At 50.0% G+C, this 20,641-nt stretch overlaps 1 protein-coding gene across 2 annotated transcripts in view; it reads right to left on the bottom strand.

Annotated features, from left to right (window-relative positions):
• The window catches only part of Lpin1 (lipin 1), a 112,742-nt gene extending 97,726 nt beyond the window's left edge, over positions 1–15,016 (bottom strand). For both annotated transcript variants that reach the window (XM_076833084.1, XM_076833085.1), the window contains exon 1: positions 14,830–15,016. In XM_076833084.1, coding sequence (XP_076689199.1) covers positions 14,830–14,910 — 81 coding nt within the window. In that variant the 5' untranslated portion in view covers positions 14,911–15,016. The remainder of the gene's footprint in view (positions 1–14,829) is intronic.
• Between the last annotated feature and the right edge of the window lie 5,625 nt (positions 15,017–20,641).

Here is a 20,641-nt window from a genome sequence, read left to right as displayed (position 1 = left end):
TGTTAGGGTGCAGATTCTGATTCAGCAGATCTGGGGCAGGGTCCAGAGCCTGCACTGCTAGCTCCTATAGGGGGGGTCTGTGTGGATACTGGCCTGAGGACCACACATGGAATAGAACAGGGTTCTAGATTCTGGCCGGTGCGATTGGTGACTGGACCATTGAGAAGAGTGCTGTGATCACATGGATCATTCTAGAATCTCCACATTGGTGTTTCCCAAGCCTGCCTCATTTTCATTTCTTAGGAATTGGATCTGGGACTCAAAGACTTGAACATAGAACAGAAAACCAAGTTTTCCAGGTGATTCCAATGCCCAGATCTTCTGGAAAAGAACTGTTAATGGAGTCCCGACTCTGGGGATCCCAAGGAATCAAGTCTATCCACTCATCCCAAAACCCAAGTTGACAAAGTAAAGTTAAAAAGCAGGAAAGGAACTTTTTTTTTTTTTTTTTTGGTACCAGGGATTTAACTTAGGGAACTCGGCCTCTGAGCCAATCCTCAGCCCTATTTGTATTTTATTTAGAGACAGGATCTCATTGAGTTGCTTAGCACCTCGCTTTTGCTGAGGCTGGCTTTGAACTCACGTTCTTCCTGCCTCAGCCTCCCAAACCACTGGGATTACGTAGGCGTGTGCCACCATTCCCATCTGGGAAAGGAATTTTGATCAACTTTGGCCATATTGGGAAGGCAAAGTGAGATCAAGAGTCTCAACCCTGTCTTTTGGCACTGACATGAGTTTCAGCTTTAAATGGCAGAAGAACTGGGGCAAGGGGCGAGAGTTATGCATAAATAATGACCAGCCTTGGTCAAAGTGTGGCCCAGTTGACCATCATCTCAGGTCTGGCTGTGCGGGGTGACTCGGGGAAGTCCTTATCACTTGAGGGGCCATCTCCGCTTGCTATTCAGGATGTTTATCTATCACACCTGTGTTCATGGAAGGGGGCAGTTAGTCCTCATAAGAACAATTCTATTTAGGCGGGGAACAGTCTCATCCTGGGGCTCTGCCTGCAAGACTCTGTTGCTCCTAGAAGGCGGGGGACAATGACTGGAAACTTCTAGGCTCCACTCTGGGAACAGGTTGTTATAAAAGCTGACAGCTGAATTTTCTTGTAATTCTTGAAAATTCTGGACAACAGCAAGGATACACGAAGAGTCCATGCTTTTAGCAAAAGTAGCTTCTACTTCTCCATTGTGGCCACCCCTGCTGGCCTCCCTGAGGTCCTGAGGACCCAGCTCTCTGCCTTTCCTCTTATTTCTCTTACTCTCTAGTGCCACCTACTGTATCACATCGGCCACCATGGCCTAGAAGCTTCCTTCCAATCCACAGGAACAAAAGTCAGAGAAAGCCTCCAGAGTGTGATTGGAGGCTTACAGACAAGGCGGGGCCCTGTCCAGAGACTTTCTCCCCAACTTCAGCTGGAGGGCGACAATATATTCCCAGTGCCCCAGGTGCAATGCCAGAACCCTATTTATATCTGTATCATGGGATTCAGTAAAGGGTGGGACTTGAGTAAAGACTCTGAGGCAAGCATTGCCCTTTTTTTCTGACTAATCAAAGGAAAACATCCACCTTAGAGCGATTTAAATGAGTTTTGTTCTGCAGTTTCCTCTGTAACCCAAGCTGGGCAGCCACCCTCCTCACTGCAGCCCTGTGTGCCTGGGAGGACAGCAGAGGTGACACAGGAGCAGGGCACTTTCTAAGCTCCATGATTCGTTTGCCGAGCACTTTACAAACATTACACCACCACGTCTAAACCCGGCCACTTGTCAAAATCTGCTGAAGGATTCAGTAGCATTAGGTATCATTCCTAGGCCCTGCTCAAATCTGATGAGTACAAATCTTTACACAGGGAACCCAGAAACTTTACAAAGCTCCCAGGTGGCTGGTATTTGGGGGCCACTCAGCTACATTTTTTTTCCCCTCATGGAAGCCCGTTTCATAGACAAGGCCCCTGAAGGGTGGAGTGGCTCTCCAAAGCCACAAGGCCCCAGGAAGCACCAGAGCCAAAATAAGGAAATGGGACCAGACTTGGTAATGGTACTTCACAGCAAGTAAACAAATCAGAATCCCCGGTGTGGGGAGTAATCCAGGAGGCCTTTGGCTTTGACCCTGCCAGCGTTTCCTTGAGATAACCGGTATCAGGGTGTGGACTTGATTCTGAGAGCCCCCGTCAGTCATTGTTAATGTTGGAAAGCCAGGCACATTCGCTGTGTATAAGAAAGGGGCAGCCACCAGCATTCACAGGGAGCAGGTCTGCTAAAGAGAACGCTCTCCTTTTTCAAAGAATAGTTGAGAAGTGTCACATGCATACACACAATATGCTGTGGTTCCCGCCAGGCATTTAATGAAATCTTTCACGAGGCCGTAAAGAATAGTTTAGACAACCTAAGCTGGGTAATATGATAACAAGTACAGCGAGTTAAACTGCCTTTCTTGAGGAAGTGGAAATCGGATTAGACGTAGACCTCAGGTGTCACACTGCTGGCTCTGTTCTTGCTTCTTCTTAAGTGTGTTATCAGTGCTGGGCCATGGCAAGCAGGTTTGTGGCATGCGGTCAGGATGGCGCTGTGGATTCACACTTCTATCACCCCAGACTCATAGTACACAGACAGCACAGCAAACGGCCTAGTGAGGTTCAAACACAACATGTGGTTTTTGTGAACCAAAGACAGAGTAAACACGTGAAGAATTGAATGGACAGGTCTCACAGGCCAGTGGGCTCTGGTCCTGGGCAGGTGGTAGCCAGAGAGGATGGTCCCTGCAGAACACTTGAGATGGGGACAGGTGAAGCAATTCTGGCAAGGTGTTCCCTCTGCTGGTGAAAAGAGACATAAACACTTCTGTCGTGGGAGGCCACCGCAGTCTTTCAAGTCAGAACCACGGCAAGGGTTGCCTTGCTCAGAGCCTGCATCGAAAATGTTCTCAGTATCACTACGAAACAGACATCCTGAAGACCCTTACAGAGTCCAGATCTGGACTGTGCCCTGGGAGCCTGGGAAGGGTGTGTCCCTCAATCACCCAGCCCTGAGACGATAAAACAGGGGACAGGGGAGATGTTAAGGCTATTTATCACAATGCTCTAGCCATTTTGAATAACCAGTACAGTATTGCTAACCCCAGTCATATTACTGTGCAATGGAATACTAGAATTTCTTTCTCCAAACTGTATCCATTGACTGACCTTCCTCTCTACCTATCCAGTCTGCAGTAATGCTATAAATATGTACAATTATTTAATGTCAATTAAAATTTTTTAAAATAGGAAGGAAAAAACATCAAATTTAAAGTTTCACTCAAAAGGAGCCCTGAAGCAAAACTCCTTGTACTTGGGAAGTCACCTAATTCTAAAAAGGACAGCAGACAAGATAAGTATGTGGAATATGGATTCACACTAGTCTTCTCAATGAACAACTTGACAATGAGTTTTAAATAAGAATAGTTAGGATGCACATAGCTTAAAATAACATCCATTGTGAAGAAAAATTATAAAACAGAAAGATAACCAAAATTAAACAAAAGCCAGTCACTAGGGAAAAGAACCAATTGGAAGTCTTGGAAACAAAAAAACATACTCCTTGAAATTAAAATATAAATCAATATAGCACATAAAACCTATCCAGAAACAGTGAAATAGGGAATTAAATGAATTGAAAGACAGCAAAGATGAATTCAACCAGAATAGCAAGTCAAAGAAATAAAGGAAGAAATTTTTAAAAAGCTAGAAGACATGAAAGATCCAGAAAGCATTCAAAATTTGTGCCCAAGCCTTCCAGAGAAAGAATTATGTAAGCCAAAGAGCTTTAAAGAGATGCTCAGGAATCTTCCAGAATGGATAAAAGACATGAATGGTTCATAGAAGTAAATTCAAAGCACTGGATAAATAAAAATAAGTCCACATCTACTTACATTATAGTAAAACAGCAGAGCATACAAGGCAAAGGATAAAATTTAAATGTCTCCCAGAAGACTAATTGTGTGTGTGTGTGTAAATAAATAAAACTGGCAACCTAAAATTTTATACTCAGCTAAATTACAATTCAAGAAAAAGAAAGTGCAAAAGACATTTTCTAATATACAAAGATAGTGCCCTACATTCCTTCCCTAAAGGAAGCTTCAAATGATGTTCCCAGCAAAAAGAACCATCAGCCAGTTGGAAGGTGTGGGGTGCAAGCAACAGCAGTGAATCACAGACAATGTACATTTGAGTAAAATAGGCTTCTACTGAAAAATAACAACAAAGGTCTTTAGATTTCCTTTCAAACAAAAACTAAAACTCTGGACAGTAGTAACAAAATGGGAGCATATCCAAAGCTGCTGAATAGCTAAGGCCTAAGTCCCATTCGGCAGAATAGAGATCATAAATAATTTTAACTGCATTAGACAATGCTTTAGGGGTATGTTTTTGAGGTTGATGAGAACCACCGAAAGGAAAGAAATTCAATCTATCGTCAGGGAAGCCACTGAGGAAAAAGAGAAGAGGGAAGGGAAATACACTGATTCTCAACTCAACAGAAGGCAGGAAAGAAAAGCAAGCTGGTCGTATATTTAGAAATTGAGATGCAGAATGACAGGATCAAGATCAAAGGATCTTGACAGATCAAAAGCCAACAAGATGATATTTAAGACACGAAGCAAGACTCAAAAAGTCGATTGTATAACTTCTAAGTGGGGCAGCCTTCGCTTGCAGCAGTTATGTGAAGAAACTAGAAAGCTTTTGTCGTAGGAAATAGTAAGAGGTCTGAGATCCACCTCGAGAACACTAGTGGCCGCTGTCCTCTGCACAGGTCACACTAAACTTTTAACACTGGAAGAGTGCAAGGGGGATGTTACTAGAACCAGAAACCAAGCCTCTGTGACAAAGAGCTGGTGGAAGGGGCTGGGCATGGTAAACCTGGAGAAGAGAAAGTCATGAACATGTTCTGCTTATCCTAGGAGAGCAGTCACACACATACACACACGATATGTGCACACACACACACACACACACACACACACACAAGACTGATTCTGGGAAGCACCAGGGAATCTAAATAGGATCAAGGCTGGATTGCAAAAAAGACACATTCTGTTCCTAATGAGGCTATGATACCAGCTCCGGACAAGCTGCTCAACTTGGGGCTGGGAAACCAAGACACACAGGCCCTGCTTCCGCCCTCAATCCGGCAGGGAAACCAAACACTGCACAGTCTCCCACATGGTAGTGAAGGGCTAGGACAGATGGACAAAGTATAATAGGCAAGACAAAGGTGAATCCATGTGGTCTCCAAGGGTAAAAGAGAAGGTTCCCAAAGAAAAGTGGCATGGCACTGAAGGACACGTCAGAACTCACTGGACTAAGGTGGCAGGATCTCCCGGGAAAGAGGCACCGGCATGAGGGATCTTTGGATGAAAACTTGAGTGTGATTAGAATTTTCAGCCCTGACCAAATGGAGTTTGTAAGAAAACAGAGATGCCTGGGGCCCAACCCCAAACATTCTGATCCTGTATTATTCGGAAGCTCTGTAAGTGATTCTGATGTTCAGGACCAAGAGTGAAAGGAAGATTGCCTCATGTCTGGAGAAGACAGCCAGACCTTGGAGACCTTAGAGACCAAGCCTTGACAAGACGGCCTCTTCCAGGGTCAACCCACACGAAGCTCCCACGTGCCATCAGGTATTCTTTCACACAGAAAGTTTCCAAAGGCGGGGTCCCTGCTGGAGGAAAGCACCTCTCGTGCTACTTCTCTGACCCTCCCTACACACATCACCCCTAAGAAGAGGCACTGAAGGCTGGGATCAGCCAGAAAGTGGCAGTTACTTCAGTGAGATGGTACCCGCTGGAGAACCAGATCTCTAATCAATGCTGGGAGAACCACCTTCTGTGAAGGTTCAAGTTCAATCCTACAAAAGCTGTCCAAAGAGAAACAGGGACTCAGCATTTCCAGTGGAGAGAGAACAGGGTCACTGGAAGCGGGAGGCCCAGGGAATTAGGGTTTCTCTGCTAGATGTGAGAGCTCAACCCAGTTCATAGCCCTCCCTAAGCTCCTCTGTGTGTAAACTGGGGCAGATGATCCACCTGTGTGGTTCTTATGGGGACTCATAGGGCACAATGTAGAAAATGGCATGTAGAGTTATTTAGGCGCCTGGCATCTAGAGGGTATTTGGTAGACAAAAAGAATAAGCCTGACCATTTCATTTTGAAAGTACTTAGAACTATCAAAAAGTTGGGAATAACTCATGTGGAAAAGTACTGTTTCACAAGATGGCTATTCAGACTCAACGTTCAGTGTATGAGACTTACTGTTCCTTCTCTTTTTATCTGGTGACCTCTCTCACCCGCTGGACATTTCCAATTGGATAAAAACGAGAAACTTGATCCCATCTTGCTTCGCCATTAACTGCAAAGTGTCTATCAGAAGGCTATTAATAACTCAGATTCTGCCCAGGTCAAATCAGGTGAAGACACCAACTAGCCAAGTTTCTCTCTCCTTTTTTTTTTTTTTAAATTACTTCGATATTCAAATCACCTTACTCGGTAGATTAAAAAAAATTCTTAGATTCCCCCCCAACCCGCCCCGACCAAAAAAAAAAATCACTTAAGAATTTTTGTTGGCCGGAAATGTTTTGTGTATTAAGTCGTTTTTTTTCATTTGTCCACACTCCCACCCCTTGCCTGGGGAGAGAGGACCGTGCCCTGCCTGGGCGCTGGTGCGACAGTGCCCTCTAGAAGGTATTTCTGGGCCAGGAGCTAGGACTCCTAAGTTGTTTCCAAGAGCTGTGCTTCTTGGGGTTAAATGAGGACAGGCAGGGCCTGCAGAATCTGAACGGGAATGGAAACAGGGTCCTCCGGCAGGGCCAGAAGGAAGTCTTGGTCCTGCAACCTAAAGTCTGGAGACGGTCACTGCATGTTGCTCCCAAAAGAAGTCTGGTCTCTGACTACAGACCGTAGTGGTGGAGCCTCGGAGATTGCTTCCTCCAGGGCTTCCAGAGTGAGCAGATGGAGCCCGGGTGACTGGACAGGGGAGGGTGGGTGTTGGCATGGGGGCAGCAGGGTTGGTGTGGGGAATGAAAAGGGAGTTTTGTAAGGGGGCCCAGCTCACCATCCCTGAATCTGCAGGAGTCACTCCAACTTTCATCCGTGTACACAGAGAGGATTGTGGATATTTCCCTTTATAAGGAGGCTCCATGTTGGGGGATGTAGGTGTTGAAGTCATGGTTGGACTTAGCTTCCTGGGCCACTGCTGGCCGACTGACCCCATTAAAAAAAAAAAAAAAAAAAAAAAGGACATCTCCAGGTGCACAGATTTCAACATTTCTTCTGGTGTGTAGCAGCCAGCCTCAGTCTCAGGGCCTAGCAGGCCTGGTGACTCAAGCACAATCCTCCCCTTGGCCGGCTCTCTATGCAATCCACAAACAGCAGTCCCGCCGTGACCTCTTTTTATAAAGATGTCCATCAGAAGCCACTTAGATGAAAAGGCCAGCCTCAACTGATGCCTCCCATGAATGACAGCCAGCGTGGAGACCTTGAGTGGGCACCCCCGAGGCTGGAATTGCGGACACTCGTGGAACCCACGGTCGCCCTGTTGGGAAAGTGTCATTACCTAGATTCACAGCAGCCACACTAGAGCCACACCAGTGATGGCTCCAGCCCAGACCTCCAGCCGCTCCCCATTCTCTACCTTCCCCTCCGACTATAGGATTCTGCCCACTAACGAGTTTATATCTCCCAATCTCCGAGGCAAAGCCCCCTCGCTCTTCCTGCCATAGGAGGTATCACGTCTTTCTGCCCCTCCCGGCACCCCAGCAGCAGACCCCCGACCAGAATCCCAACACTCACATTCCCACAGTGCCCAACAGTGCCCATGTCCACCCATGAGCTAGGTCCTTGGTCCAGCCACCAACACCATGAGGAATGTCTTCATGGATTCTCTCCCAGGGGTGGCAGAAGAACAGTGTCTGACTCCTGGATATGAGTGTGGGGTGGGTGGTCTTCCTGGTCGGCAAGCTCTGCCCATAGTGTCTGCATCTTGGCCATCTACCCTTCCTGTGCCTTTAAACCAGGACAACAACCACAGAGCATCTGTCCCGTGGCCAAGGCACACTGGCCTCAGACATTGCAGAACACCTCACCTGGGCCAAGCCCTCTGGTACCTTGCAGGCCTTCACCTTCCCAGCGTCTGTCTGTCCCAGTCCTCCAGTCTTCTCCCATTTCACCCATGGGCCTAACTGCAGAGTGACCTCTAGACTGTTCCTGGCCACCCACACTCTGGCTCTTCCTCTCCAGGAGCATCCCACCACAGGGCAGGGCTTCCCAAAGTGACAGCCCAGCAGCTGTGAATGATGACATGACAAGTACCAAAAGCAGGGTCAGGGAGCCTCAGCACGTGCAGGCAGCCCTGGGCGCTCACCTGCAGCTCCTTCCTTCACCTGCTTCTGCACAGATGCCCTGCTCTGCTGAGACCCGCCAAAACCAGTCCTGAACCCAGGAGAGGGCACAGGTTCCACAGGGGACTTGTTGGAGGCTGGAGGCTCCACCCCCAGCTGGGCTTCAGGGCGGCTATCCAGCTGCTTAATGATTAAGGCAAACCATGAGAGGAGAAATGGGTTGGATAAGCAGAGGCCTGCGGAGGAAGCTGAGGAGCAAGATTAGGGAGACATCTGGAAACACCAGACCACAAGTGTCCCCAATCTAAATGCAAAGTGGTATCTGAACGTGTGCCCTCCTCCCGTGGAAGGTAAGGAAGCTGAACTTCCAATCTTTGCCGCTATAGACGTGCCTAGAAAATGTAGCCCTGGGGGACTCAGACTCCCCCTCTGTAAAATGAGGGGCGGCACCAGATCCAGTGTTCTCAAACTCTGTATTTAGGGACCAGGGTTGTATTTCCAGCCAACATATATGAATTAATCAATACAAAGACAATCATCTAGTCATCTTGGGAGAGTGGGTGGTAACTGACATTACACTGTCAGCTTTAATCTTAGAAAGGAAGGAAGCAAGGAAGGAGACATCTACTGTGATAATCATTTCATAAAAGAAAGACACTTTAACCTCCCTGCAAATGGAAAGTGCTCCTCTCAGGCACCCCCCAGGAGGTCTGAGGGGGCGGGGCCACATCAACATGTCTACCCTCAGCGTTGTCTTGTTTTGTCTCACTGTGGATCAGCAGAAACTTTGGCCGGCCCATCTCCCACCCCACCACCATCCGCTTTGTGTCACTCTGGTTATTCTTGGGGAAGGGGAGAGGCAAAGAGATTTTAGCCCCACTGGTCCTGTCCCCAGCATCTGCCTACATCAGGATCATTCTTGGCAGTGACACAGTGGGGCTCCAGCTGCAGCAACCGCTGGGACCCAGGGCTCCACTCAGATCAGCATAAGCGGATGTGACACCAGCCCAGAGCTCACAAACCACCATTCACGTGAAATTTTCAATTAATATATACTTTTCCCACAGCTGCTTCTAACATATTTTTTAATGAGAAAATTTTCCTAAGATCTTAGAAAGCATTTTCCTAAGAGAATAATAATAATACTCAATCAAGCTCCCTTCATTTATCCTCAGCATAAGCTGGTCTAGCAGATCTCTTCAGTCCAATTTTAAAGATTAATAATCCAGAGCTCAGAAAGGCAAAAAGCATCTTAGAAAAGGGTGGTAGCTCAGTTTATAGGTAGCAGAGTTGGGATCTGATCCAAAGACCCTGAGCTCCAAAGCCTGGGTTTTATCCAACCCACATCCCTCCCTGGGTACAATGGACTGAGGTTAGACACCAGCCCTACTGCAGGGGAGGAGAGGGGAGGTACGGCTTGGGGCAAATCTGGTCACCTTGACTGCATATCAGGAGTTCAGAAGGACTCAAGGACAAAGCAGTGGAGACCTGTCACTTTGCGGATCAAAGCCATCTTAGCCTCTTCCCTCAGCCTCCCTTCTTAGCCCCTCATTCCCACGCTGGAGTTCGGCCCCAGGCCTACTGCTGCATAAGGCCAGCTCGCCAAGCCTCCTTTTGGTGGCTCCATCTCTCAATGTCTGATCCTTTTCACTTTAAGTATGCCTGACCTGGATGTCATCTCAAGCTTTCCATCATACATTTTAAAATATCAGAACACAGAAGTCAACGTGGTGTAATTTGTATGGTCCACATTATTTCATGCAGCGCTTAGTTTCCTGGAAGTGACTCCAATTCCAGGCCAGGTGTTCTTTCTCGGGGCCCCGACAGGGCCTGGAGAGAGGCAGAGCCGACACTGGCCAGTCTCAGTACCTTAGTGGGGAGCAACACAATGTATAAAGTGCTTTGACTCCGTGAGCCATTTGAGACTCACAATCACAGGGAGGGAAATCGAGTCTCTCAGAGAGGACTTTAAACACTTCAGTGTGGCCAAGAGGCAGGGGAAACCAGAAGGACCCCCAAGTAGCTGGTAAGAGAGGACCAGGTGGGAACATGTGGCAGGTGAGGGAGAGGCCTCAAAACCAGGCCCTTCAGCTGAACAGGGAGGGAGTGCTGGGGAGGGGGACCCATTCCAGCCCTTCCAGAACGAAGGGGATGCTGTAAATAACCAACCAGGAAAACACACGTAAACCCCACCAACAGGCAAGACAGGACGCACATGCCAGCAACAAGGGTCTGCTGTGGGCCAGGCAGGCCCGGTGGCTGCATGTTAGTGCTCCAGGGACATCACTCAGAGCTCACAGTTTAGGTGAAGGGGGGAGATAAAGAAGTTCTAGAGCATCCCAGGCCAAAATGGAGGAGCAGCAGCTGGGTCACCTAAAAGCAGCATCCAGGGGCTTGTCCCCTGCACTATGACTCCGTAAGGGAAACAAAATCTATGTACATCAGAAACATGTCAAACATGAAGGAATTTTAGGCAGGAATACAGGAAACTCAAGCCTCAGGCATTTGAACTGGGCCTGGAAGGAGGGGTAGGGCTGTGGGGAATTGAAGAGAGTAGATCCAAGACCTGAGTCCACGCAGCATGCAGAAGGTGACCTGTCAGTCACCAAGCAGGCCTGGCCTGGCTGCTCACCCACAGGGACCAACTGTGCTCCTACATGGCCAAGTTACTATGTTCATCTTAACTTCTTGTTACTAGTTTTACTAGTGATGTGACTTTTAGTCACATCAAGAAAGCATGGCCATTTTACAAAACGGTTGGTTTTCATGTGTGTAGTCGTGGAATACCACCTGGAGAGGGAGCTCAAGGCCACCACCTCACCTGGATGCTGTTCAAAGTGGGCCCTGGATGCTGGGAGGGGGAGCAAATAGGTCAAAAAGCTTAGCTGTTCCCACGAACCACCCCCCACCCCAGCCATTTCCCCATGCGATTCTTTTCTCTGGCCCTCCACTCTCCTCATTCCTGCCCAGGTGTGGACGCTCTTAGGCAGCCCTGAGGCAGTGGCCTGAAGGGCCTTGGTGGGCAATCAACATGGGCGCTTCAGGCCATTCAGGCTGTGGACAGAGGAGAATTATTTCCCTGAGTATGTCTCCATGCCTGGCCACCATCAGAGACCATCAGATGTCCCTGGAGAAAGAAGCCTGAGAAAGCATCACCCAGCCTCTGTCCAGACTCTGGTCAGTGGAGCCAAAGAAGTCCAACAGCAAACACGCTCTGATCGGTCTGGGCCCAAGAAGCCCACAGGGACTGTAGGTAGATCTGGGGTGCTGGATAGTCACCTCCCCAAGACTCAGCTAAGGCAATAGGCTCAGCACCTCTGAGAAAGGCACAGCTCTGGGCCAGTATGTGGCCAGTTTTCGAGAGGCCTTGAGTGACACACTAAATGTCTAGACAAAGACTAACTCAATCCTCATTCATCCTAGGTGACAGTGTCCAAGTGTGAATGGATGTGACTGTCCGTCACCATTATATTGACAGCCCCACCTGTAACCACAGACCACCTTTGCTTAGGTTTAGCACTAGTGTTAATGACAGCAGCCATTTATGGAGTACCTGGGAGGATTACACGGCCAGGCATGTCACCCTCCTTTTCCAGATGAAAACTGACACTCCATCATTCCAAAACCTGCAAGCAGCTCAGCTGGGGGCCAGCCCAGGCCTCTGGCTCTGACGTCTTGGCCTTCACTTGGTCTGTGACTGCTTGCTATCTTTCATAGGCTGGGCCCCTAGCCAAGATAAGTGTCACTACACAAGTGCCAACTAAGGAAAAATAAAATCTTCAGTGGCCTGAGAACGCACTTAGCTTTAGAGGAACGCTTTGTACTCTCGTCTCCAGCCTCTGCGCCAGTTCATCCCACAGCCCAGAGGGCTCCATTCCCTTTTGCCCTGTTATTGAAATCCGATCCCTCCTCCATGGTCTGGCCCCCATGCCAGCTTCTCAGAGGGGCCTCCTCTGGCCCTTCCGGGTGGATGGTTCCTGACCTGTGCTCTGGCTGGTCCGAGGCATCTCACCTACCCACATCCTGCCTGATCTCCTCTTGGGGGACTAGGCTTACCCATCTCCCCACCCCACTGGGCCCAGGAAACATTCAGGGCCCAGAAATGCCTATGGCCCAGAGACCAAGCCCAGGGACCAAGCCCAGAGTCTCTGCAAATGGCTCCAGCCAAAGCTGCAGGTGGGTGGCGCCAACGTAGCAGGTGCCTCTGAGGGCTCATGTTGCTGCCAGCTGCCCTTTCCAGTCCCTCAGTGGCTGAGTCACTTTTATCCAGCCCAGAAGCCGGTCAGCCACACCTGGGCCCCTGGCCAAGGCAGCTGCAGGTCCTGCCGTCCCACCCTGCTCGCCAGACCTCCTGCAGCCTCCCCAAAGCTCCCTGCTCGGCTGTCAGTCCATTTGGGCGTCTGCCTTAGTGTCCTGATTTGTATCCCAGTTCCTCTGCTTTGCTGCCTGACCCTGGGCCTGGCCCTCTCTTGTCCTGCAAGAACTAGTCCTAAACCAAGGACCCTGCAGTGAAGGAAGGCCACTGATCTCACTGGAGCTGCCCATGAGGCTCCCAGTCACCTTGCTTCAGCCCATCAGCGCAGCATGTCAGATTCTTCCAGATGCTGATACAAGCCTGAGCCAAGCCCAAGGGCTTCAGGCCCCTGCACACCCCACACCAGGGCTGCCACCTTCTCAGGGAGCCTGTGCTGCAGCTTCAGTAGAAGCAGGGCAAATTCTATGACCCCAACACCCACCAGGCCATGGAGGTGCAGACCCCTTCTGCACAGAAGTGGTCAGCAGAAGTATCCAGACCACAGTGGAGCAGCCTACGGCCCTGCTGAGGATTCTACCTGGGGTTTTAGAGTTTCCTAAGTCAGTGAGGCTTATCTAGCACACAGGTGGGAGCGGATATGGAATAAAAGGGGACAAGAGGTGGGTTTCAAATCTTTTCTGCGGCTTAATTATAAACAGCCTTTAAGCAATGAAGCATGACCTCTGCTTACAAAGCTCCCAGGCTCCCTCTGCAGTGGAAAGACTCACACTTCTTCATCTTATTTACACCTCCCCTTATGTGCTAGATATGATATGAATCAGGCTTTTATTATCATGAAAAATAACTAATAATCAAAAAGAAGGAAACTGATATTAAATCAGAGCTTCCTCAGGTTACAGAGCCTGTGGGGATGCCCAGGAGGAAAGAATGTGGCTGTGCAGGGCACCAGCCGGCCTGGGTCCCCACCACATCTTCCACAATCTCCCCACCCACCTACTTCGCAGAGTGTGAGTCTAAGTGACACCAGGCAAGAACAACCGCTAAGAGACCTTCCAGGCTGGGAACACGACAGAGCCACTCTGTTCCTGACCAATGACAAAAAGTCTCTTTAATCGGAGTGTGGAGGTCATTCATCAGCACAGCACTCCCAAAGGAGGTCCCACGCCTGTCTTCAGTGTTCAGAGGGAGGCCAGCCATGAGCCCAAGGTGACACTTCTGCAAGCATCTGGTCCATGCAGGGAACACCTGCCCAAGGGGCCAAGTGGCTGGTGGGGTAGAAGCAGGAGCAGAATCCAGGTCCCTCACCTCCTCCAGCTCCCTCTCTGCATTTCAGCCTGAGCCCCCAAGTGACCCTAGCAAGGCTTCCTGCCCCTGTGGGAAAGATGCTGCCCGGGGGACAGAGCTGAGCAAAGTGACAGGTGACAAGTGCTCCAGAGTGGCTGCAGCCAGGTTTTACTTCTGTAGGATGCAGAGCCCGGTGCTCCTCACTGCTCCCCAACACACGGAGCCCTCCCTCCATGCTGGCCCAGCCTTTTGCAGCTGAGACCACAGCAGGGTGACATGGAGGCGTCCAGAATGCGGACCCAGGCCAGGGAGTTCCACACGTCCTCGCTGCAGCCAAACCCTCTGGCCTTTGGAGAACCAGCCAGGCCCTGAATTTCAGCCCAGGTGTGCCCTCAGTCCTCATGCCACCCGGGGTTATCTGAACACCCTCGGGAGCTTGCTTCAGGGCTCTCAGTGAAAATAACTACCTTTGAACAAACTTCTCCCTTTCCTGGCATCTAGGACAAGGTCCAAACCAGACTGTGTGAAACAGCGAGCCCGGGCACACACAGCACACGTACTATTGGCAAGGATAAGAGGGTGGAGTCACCCCCCACGCCCCCGCCTCCCCTCTCTGATGAGGTGGAAGCCCTCAGGACACCCGGGATCAGAGCAGCCACTGTGCATCTCCCACCCAAGGAAAGAGCACAGCCTTTAATTCTTGAATATGTGCTAACCCCAACCCATAACGCAGCCTCTGAACAGGAGCCCCAAGGAGCAAGGCAGCATTTACGACGTTTATCTAGAAAACAGGAGTGCAGGACGTCCTGCACGAGACCTCTCTGGGAACACGACCCCAGGGCCCCATCGGTACCCAGGAGCTGAGGGGGGACACGGGGAAGGAGAGCAGAGGCCTTGTTGGCAGAAGGTCGCAGGGCCAGCCCTTACCCATGACCACGCTGAGTCCAGGGAGCTCTTGCCCTGTGGGGCCTCCCAGTTGGAGCTGCAGAGGGGCTCCTGGTCTGCCATGGCTGGGCCCTGGGGAGCGAGCGCCCTTCTCGCCCCGTGTCAGGAGAGGAATGCCCTCAGCCACAACAGCTCAGGAGCAGGGAGGCTGCACGGGCGACACTGGAGCCACACTGGAGCCGCGGCAGGCGGTGCTTCCCTTTACACCAGGTCCGGAGCCCTGGCCAAGTCACAAGGCTCAGCAAAAGAGCAGAGTGTTAAATTGCAAATCCTCTCCCACCTGGGGACTGGCTGACAAACAACCCGGATGTACAGACTGCCGGAGACACCCGCCTTTGTCCACTCTGTGAGGGGAAACCGGAGGAGGGCATCAGCCCCATCCAGCACGGGGCACACAGCATTTGCCATGTCCCACTCAGGCTCTCTGGGGCCCATCATCTCAGGAGCAAGACTCAGAAACTGAGGACCTTCCCAAGGTCACAGCTCTAAGACAGGATCAGGCTCAAACCCATGTTTTTCCCAGGGGGAAGGTGATGGGGAGAGGTGTTGGTGGCCCTCCACCCCACAGGCTGAGTGCGGGCAGCTGTGCTCTGCCCAGCTTGCCACCAGAGCCTCACGGAGCCCTGCCTCTGTCACTCTTCCTGCCTCAGCCTGTCTGCAGTCAGGAGAGCTGGGTTTGGCCACCGCCTCAAGCCCCACAGGGTGCTGCGCGACCTGAGTGCAGGGCCCTGGCCGAGCTCTCTTCCCCGGTGACCACACAGCCTCCAGGGAGCTCACCCCTCGCTCTCCAGCTGTGAACTGCCTCGGCACATGGGGAGCTGTGCTGGCCCTGGCGCTGCGTGACCATGGGTGGCTTTCGCAGCACCCTCTAAGGAGAAAACAGAAGTGTAAAGGGCTGGTCTTGGGACAAAGCCAGAAAGCTGCAAAGCAGGCCAGGGGACTGCAGAGACAGGCGCCCCAAGCCCATCCCAGCCCTTCCTGGATGCAGGCAGCCTGCAGGGGGTGGTGTAGTGGTAACTGACCCACCTAGACGGAAAATAAACTAGGACACTGTCTTGAGAATTAGTGCTTGGGAAAGGGGGAGGTCCCTCCCCTTTCTAGAGAGCCCCGTCTGGAAACTTGATTAGCACTCCCTGTTCCTACTTTTCCACTCCTACCTTCAGGATCTAACTACTTCCCTTTGAAGTGTGAACGCCCCTCTGGAGGCTCAGGCCGAAAGCTAGAGATTTATGGAAGGCCTTGTAAAAGGAGCCAGTTCTTCCCCTTATCACACTCCACTTCCCACTTGAAACCTGTGCACAACTATGTATCGTTTAGACTAGCAAATTGATGACACTAGATAGCCTACAATCGTTGTGGAAAACCAGCGAAGGGCGCTCTGATCTCCTCCGGGCCCGCTGCTGTAGATAAAGCTTAGAGCGCTCCTCCTCTCCGGTGCTGCCTGCGGCTTCTCCACCAGCCTGTTTCCTGCAACAGTGGGAGGGAGGCACAGAGCAAGGACGGTTTCTGAGCGATGCAGGGGCAGAAGCCTCCACCAGGAAATGGCCAAGGGGAAAGGGCCGGGCCTGCAGGGCGACCGAGGGGAGGAACTTCAGAGTACTGCCTCTGAGCTCACTGGCCTGAGATATGAGGCCCTCGGAGGAGCCAGGGCGGTGAGGGGAGCCTGGGTGTGGAGGCCGCGGCCCAGAGATGAGCTGGGATCCCCGATTCAACTTCCCAGAGCTTGTCCCCATGTCTCTGCAGCCCTGAGGCCACCAGGCCTCCTATGTCTTCGGCTCTGCTCCTGGGGTCCCAGCAGCACCAACCCAAGACCTCCCCCTTCCCAGAGGCCTTCTCTGCTTTCCCGGGCTCCTCCTCCTCGTTTCCTCCCTTGGAGGCCCTGACAAGACCCGTGTGGGATGTTGTAAGCATGTAAGGGAAGATCAAGGGACGGGGCCTGGCGTGTTCTCTTTGATGCAAGCCTATGATCACCCTCACTTCACCAGTCCGGGGGTCAGTGGCTTCCCCAGGTGCCATATCTGGTAAGGGTGACTAGTACTCCACCGCAGGCCGATGCCATCTGAGTCACTGACCAGGACCCTGGCCTCTGAATACTGATGCCCGGAGCCCCTCTGATCCCGGGAAGGACCTCAGAGTCGGCACCTCCCACCCCACGACCAGGACAAGCACCCACAGTCACTGTGTAAGGGAGAAAACACCAACACTTTGGGACATTTCTGCTGACCTGGGTCACCACCACTCTCACTATTTTTAATTCATCCTCTCAAGATATTTTAAGAACCTCATGACCAAGATAAGATTGGGAGGAATTGTACCTGGTGCAGCTCAGTGTTTGGCCGGAGCCCGACAGAAGCACAGGCCACGCACGGGCAGCAGTTGCTGTGAACAGCAGCCTGGAGCCACTGTACCCATCGGAAGCCACAGTCCCTGTGGAGCAGGAGAGAGTGACAGCAGGCTGCCATGGTCCTCAGAGCCCTTAGCCCCGGGCAGGGTCATTTCCCACTCCATTGGCAGCTGAAAGAGACAGGACATTGGGGTGACACATGTCCCACAGATCTGCAGCCACAGGGCCCACACTGGTTTGGAGGGTGCACCAAGAGATGGGGAAGTGACCATTATGGGTTCCCATGGATGCAGGGGATCACCAGAAGCTCTGTGGGGAGTTATATTGCACAGTCTTCATGGGACCTGCTGGCCTCTCCTGCCACCCTCCTCAGAGGCCATTATGAATTAGGGCAACCTCTGTTCCTTAGCTGAGAGAACAGGATAAAAATAGAATCCCTCCTTCACAAGGTTGTGGGGATACCGGAGGCCACAGGAGGACAGTCCTCCACACCGTGCCTGGCACTTACTAACCCCGAATCCTCACAGTCGCTTTGGGGTAGGCATTGATGGCACCATTTTGCAGGTAAGAAATGGCGCCTCTGTCCACATTGGCCCACACCCAAAGCCCAGGCCCCTAAGCCTTCCCTGACTCTCCACCCCATGAGGTCTTCTTCCTTTGATCTTTGAGGGAAAGGGACAGAGGTCAGGGGCTGACCCCTCTGAGCTCCTCCTAGGTGCCAAGTGCCTTACTTACATGTCATCTCTAATTCTCTCAACCTTCCTCCGGGATCGATGATACCATTTTCCAGAGAAGGAAACTGAAGTTCAGGGAGGAAAGGGCAGAATTTAGGGGCATTGTTCTCGCCATCCGCTCCCTTAGAACTTGCCAGGGAGGGTTCACTACCTGTCCACCAGCGGGACCCCTCGGGACAGGGTCCAGGCCCTAATCACCTTTAGCAATGTTAAAAGGTAAACCACAGCACAATAAATGTTTTGGATTGATTGAGCAAACAGCCATCCATGAAAGGAACCCAAGGGGATGACTTGTATAAGGTGGGTGCAGAAACGTCTCATTGGTTGCAGTTCTGTAGCTGCCCTCTTTGGCCTAGGTCACTAGAGGTCCCTAGGTGCGTAGTATAGTTAGCAGCTTCTGGTTGGTGAAGTTGAAGTTTTGATTTTCTGTAATAGGAGGCGATGACAAGAAACAGTCCAGGTTAGGATGTGCTCATGTTTGTAATCAAGCAAGGTCCAGACACTGGTTTTGTCTGCTTAGAGAGTCATTGGACCTGGGCTCGGTTTTAATCCATCTTAACAGCACCAGTAATGCCCTGCACCATGGGTGTTACACACCGTGAGAAAAAGTCACATTTGGTTGTTGTGTTTTGTTTTGTTTTTGATTAAAAACTCTATTTTTCAGAGCAGTTTTAGATGCACAGGAAAATCGAGCAGAATGGGTATGCCCGCTGGCCCCCTGCTGGCCCCCTGCTCGACACCCCTACAACGGGGCGCATTTGTCACCATCAGTGACCCTACATTGCTGCGTCATCACCTCCCAAGGTCCTCGGTCACTCCAGGGTTCGGGCTTGGTGTGGCACGTTCCAAGATCTGACAAAGGCACAGTGATGTGTACCCAGTGTCACAGAATCCCAAGGACCAGTTTGTGCTTGCCCAGCCCTCTCTCCCTCCTAATCCCTGGCCAGCCCTTTCATCGTCCCAGAGTCTCAGCTTTCCCAGAATGTCACCGGTCATGGAGGCTTTTCAGATTGGCTCCTTCCACTTAGTAAAAGGTGCTCAAGCTTCCTCCGTGTCCCCTCGTGGCCTGAGAGCACATCACTTTCAGCATTGGACAATGTCTCACTCTCCGGACACACCACAGTGTGTTTGTCCATTCTCCTGCTGAAGGACATCTTGATTGCTTCTCAGCTCCTGCAATATGAATAAAATTCCTGTCATCGACTGTGTTCATGTGTTTGTGTGGACGTAAGTCTTCAAGGAGCCTAACTGCTGGATCATATGGAGAAAGGATATGTCTAGTTTTGTGAGAAACTGCCAAATTGTCTTCCAAAGTAGCTGAACCACTTTTTTTTCTATATTTTTTTAATTTTCTATATTTTTAAAATTTTCTATATATTTATATACTTAGTGCTGGAGGTCAGATCCAGGGCCTCATACGTGCTCTGCAAGCACTCCACCACACAACTATGTCCTTACCCCCATTTTTTTGTTTTTAACATCAGTGAATGAGACTTCCTCTTGCTCCACATCTTTAGCAGCATTCAGTGGAGTCAATGTTAGCATATTAGCCATCCCCGTGCAGGATCTCATTGTTACTTTAATTTGCATTTCCCTGATATTGAACATCTGGTGTAGAACATCTTGTCATATACTTACAGGCCACGTGTATATCTTTGGTGATGTGTCTGTTAAGGTTCGGGGCCTATTTTTAATATGTTGTTTGTCTTCAGACCATTGAGTTTTGTTTTGATTTTATTTTTATTTTTTATTTTTTGGCACTGGGGATTGAACTCAGGGGCACTCAACAACTGAGCTGCATCCCCAGCCCTATTTTGAATTTTATTTAGAGACAGGGTCTCACTGAGTTGCTTAGTACCTCACTGTTGCTGAGGCTGGCTTTGAACTCTCAATCCTCCTGCCTCGGCCTCCTGAGCCACTGGGATTACAGATGTGCACCACCACACCCAGCTCATACTACTTAGTTTTGAGTGTGTTTATATACTCTGGGTGAGAGTCCTTTGTCATATATATCTTTTACAAATATTTTCATAACACACAACATGATAATTGGGTCTTGGTTATCGATCCACTTTGATCTCTCAGTTTTAATTGTGAAATTAGACATTTATGTTTAAAGTGATGATTGACATAATTGAATTAATAGCTACTATATTTGTTATTTTCTGATTTTGTGGTTCTAATTGGGAATTTTATAAGACTTGATTTTTCTCCTTAACATATCTTTCTTCCTCCTATTTCTCCTTTTTTTCTTTTTCTCCTTTCTTTCATTCTTTTTTTTTTTTTTTTGGTGTGTGTGTGTGTGTGTGTGTGTGTGATTGCCTTCAAGTTTGCAAGATAAATTTATAACTAATCCAAGATCACTTTCTTTTTCTTTCTTTTTGACTGGGGATTGAACCCAGGGGCTCTTTACCACTGATCTACTTCCCCAGCCCTTTTCATGTTTTATTTTGAGACAGGGTCTCACTAAGTTGCTTTGGGTCTCCCTAAATTGCTGAGGCTGTCTCAAACTTGCAATCCCTCTGCCTCAGCCTCCTGAATCGCTGGGATTACAATCATGCATCACTGCACCAGCTTTCCAAGGTCACTTTCAATGAACATCACGCCACTTCTTGGGTAGCACAATTACTTTATAATAACAAAATACTCCTCATTCTTCCTGCTATTCCTGCTATAATTGCTGCCATTCATTTATTTTACTTACAATGATTTGACT

The sequence above is a fragment of the Callospermophilus lateralis genome, chromosome 14, assembly GCF_048772815.1.
Source record: "Callospermophilus lateralis isolate mCalLat2 chromosome 14, mCalLat2.hap1, whole genome shotgun sequence".
NCBI lineage: Eukaryota > Metazoa > Chordata > Mammalia > Rodentia > Sciuridae > Callospermophilus > Callospermophilus lateralis.
Note: the sequence above shows the minus strand (reverse complement) of the source record. Positions and strands in the feature narration are given on the sequence as shown.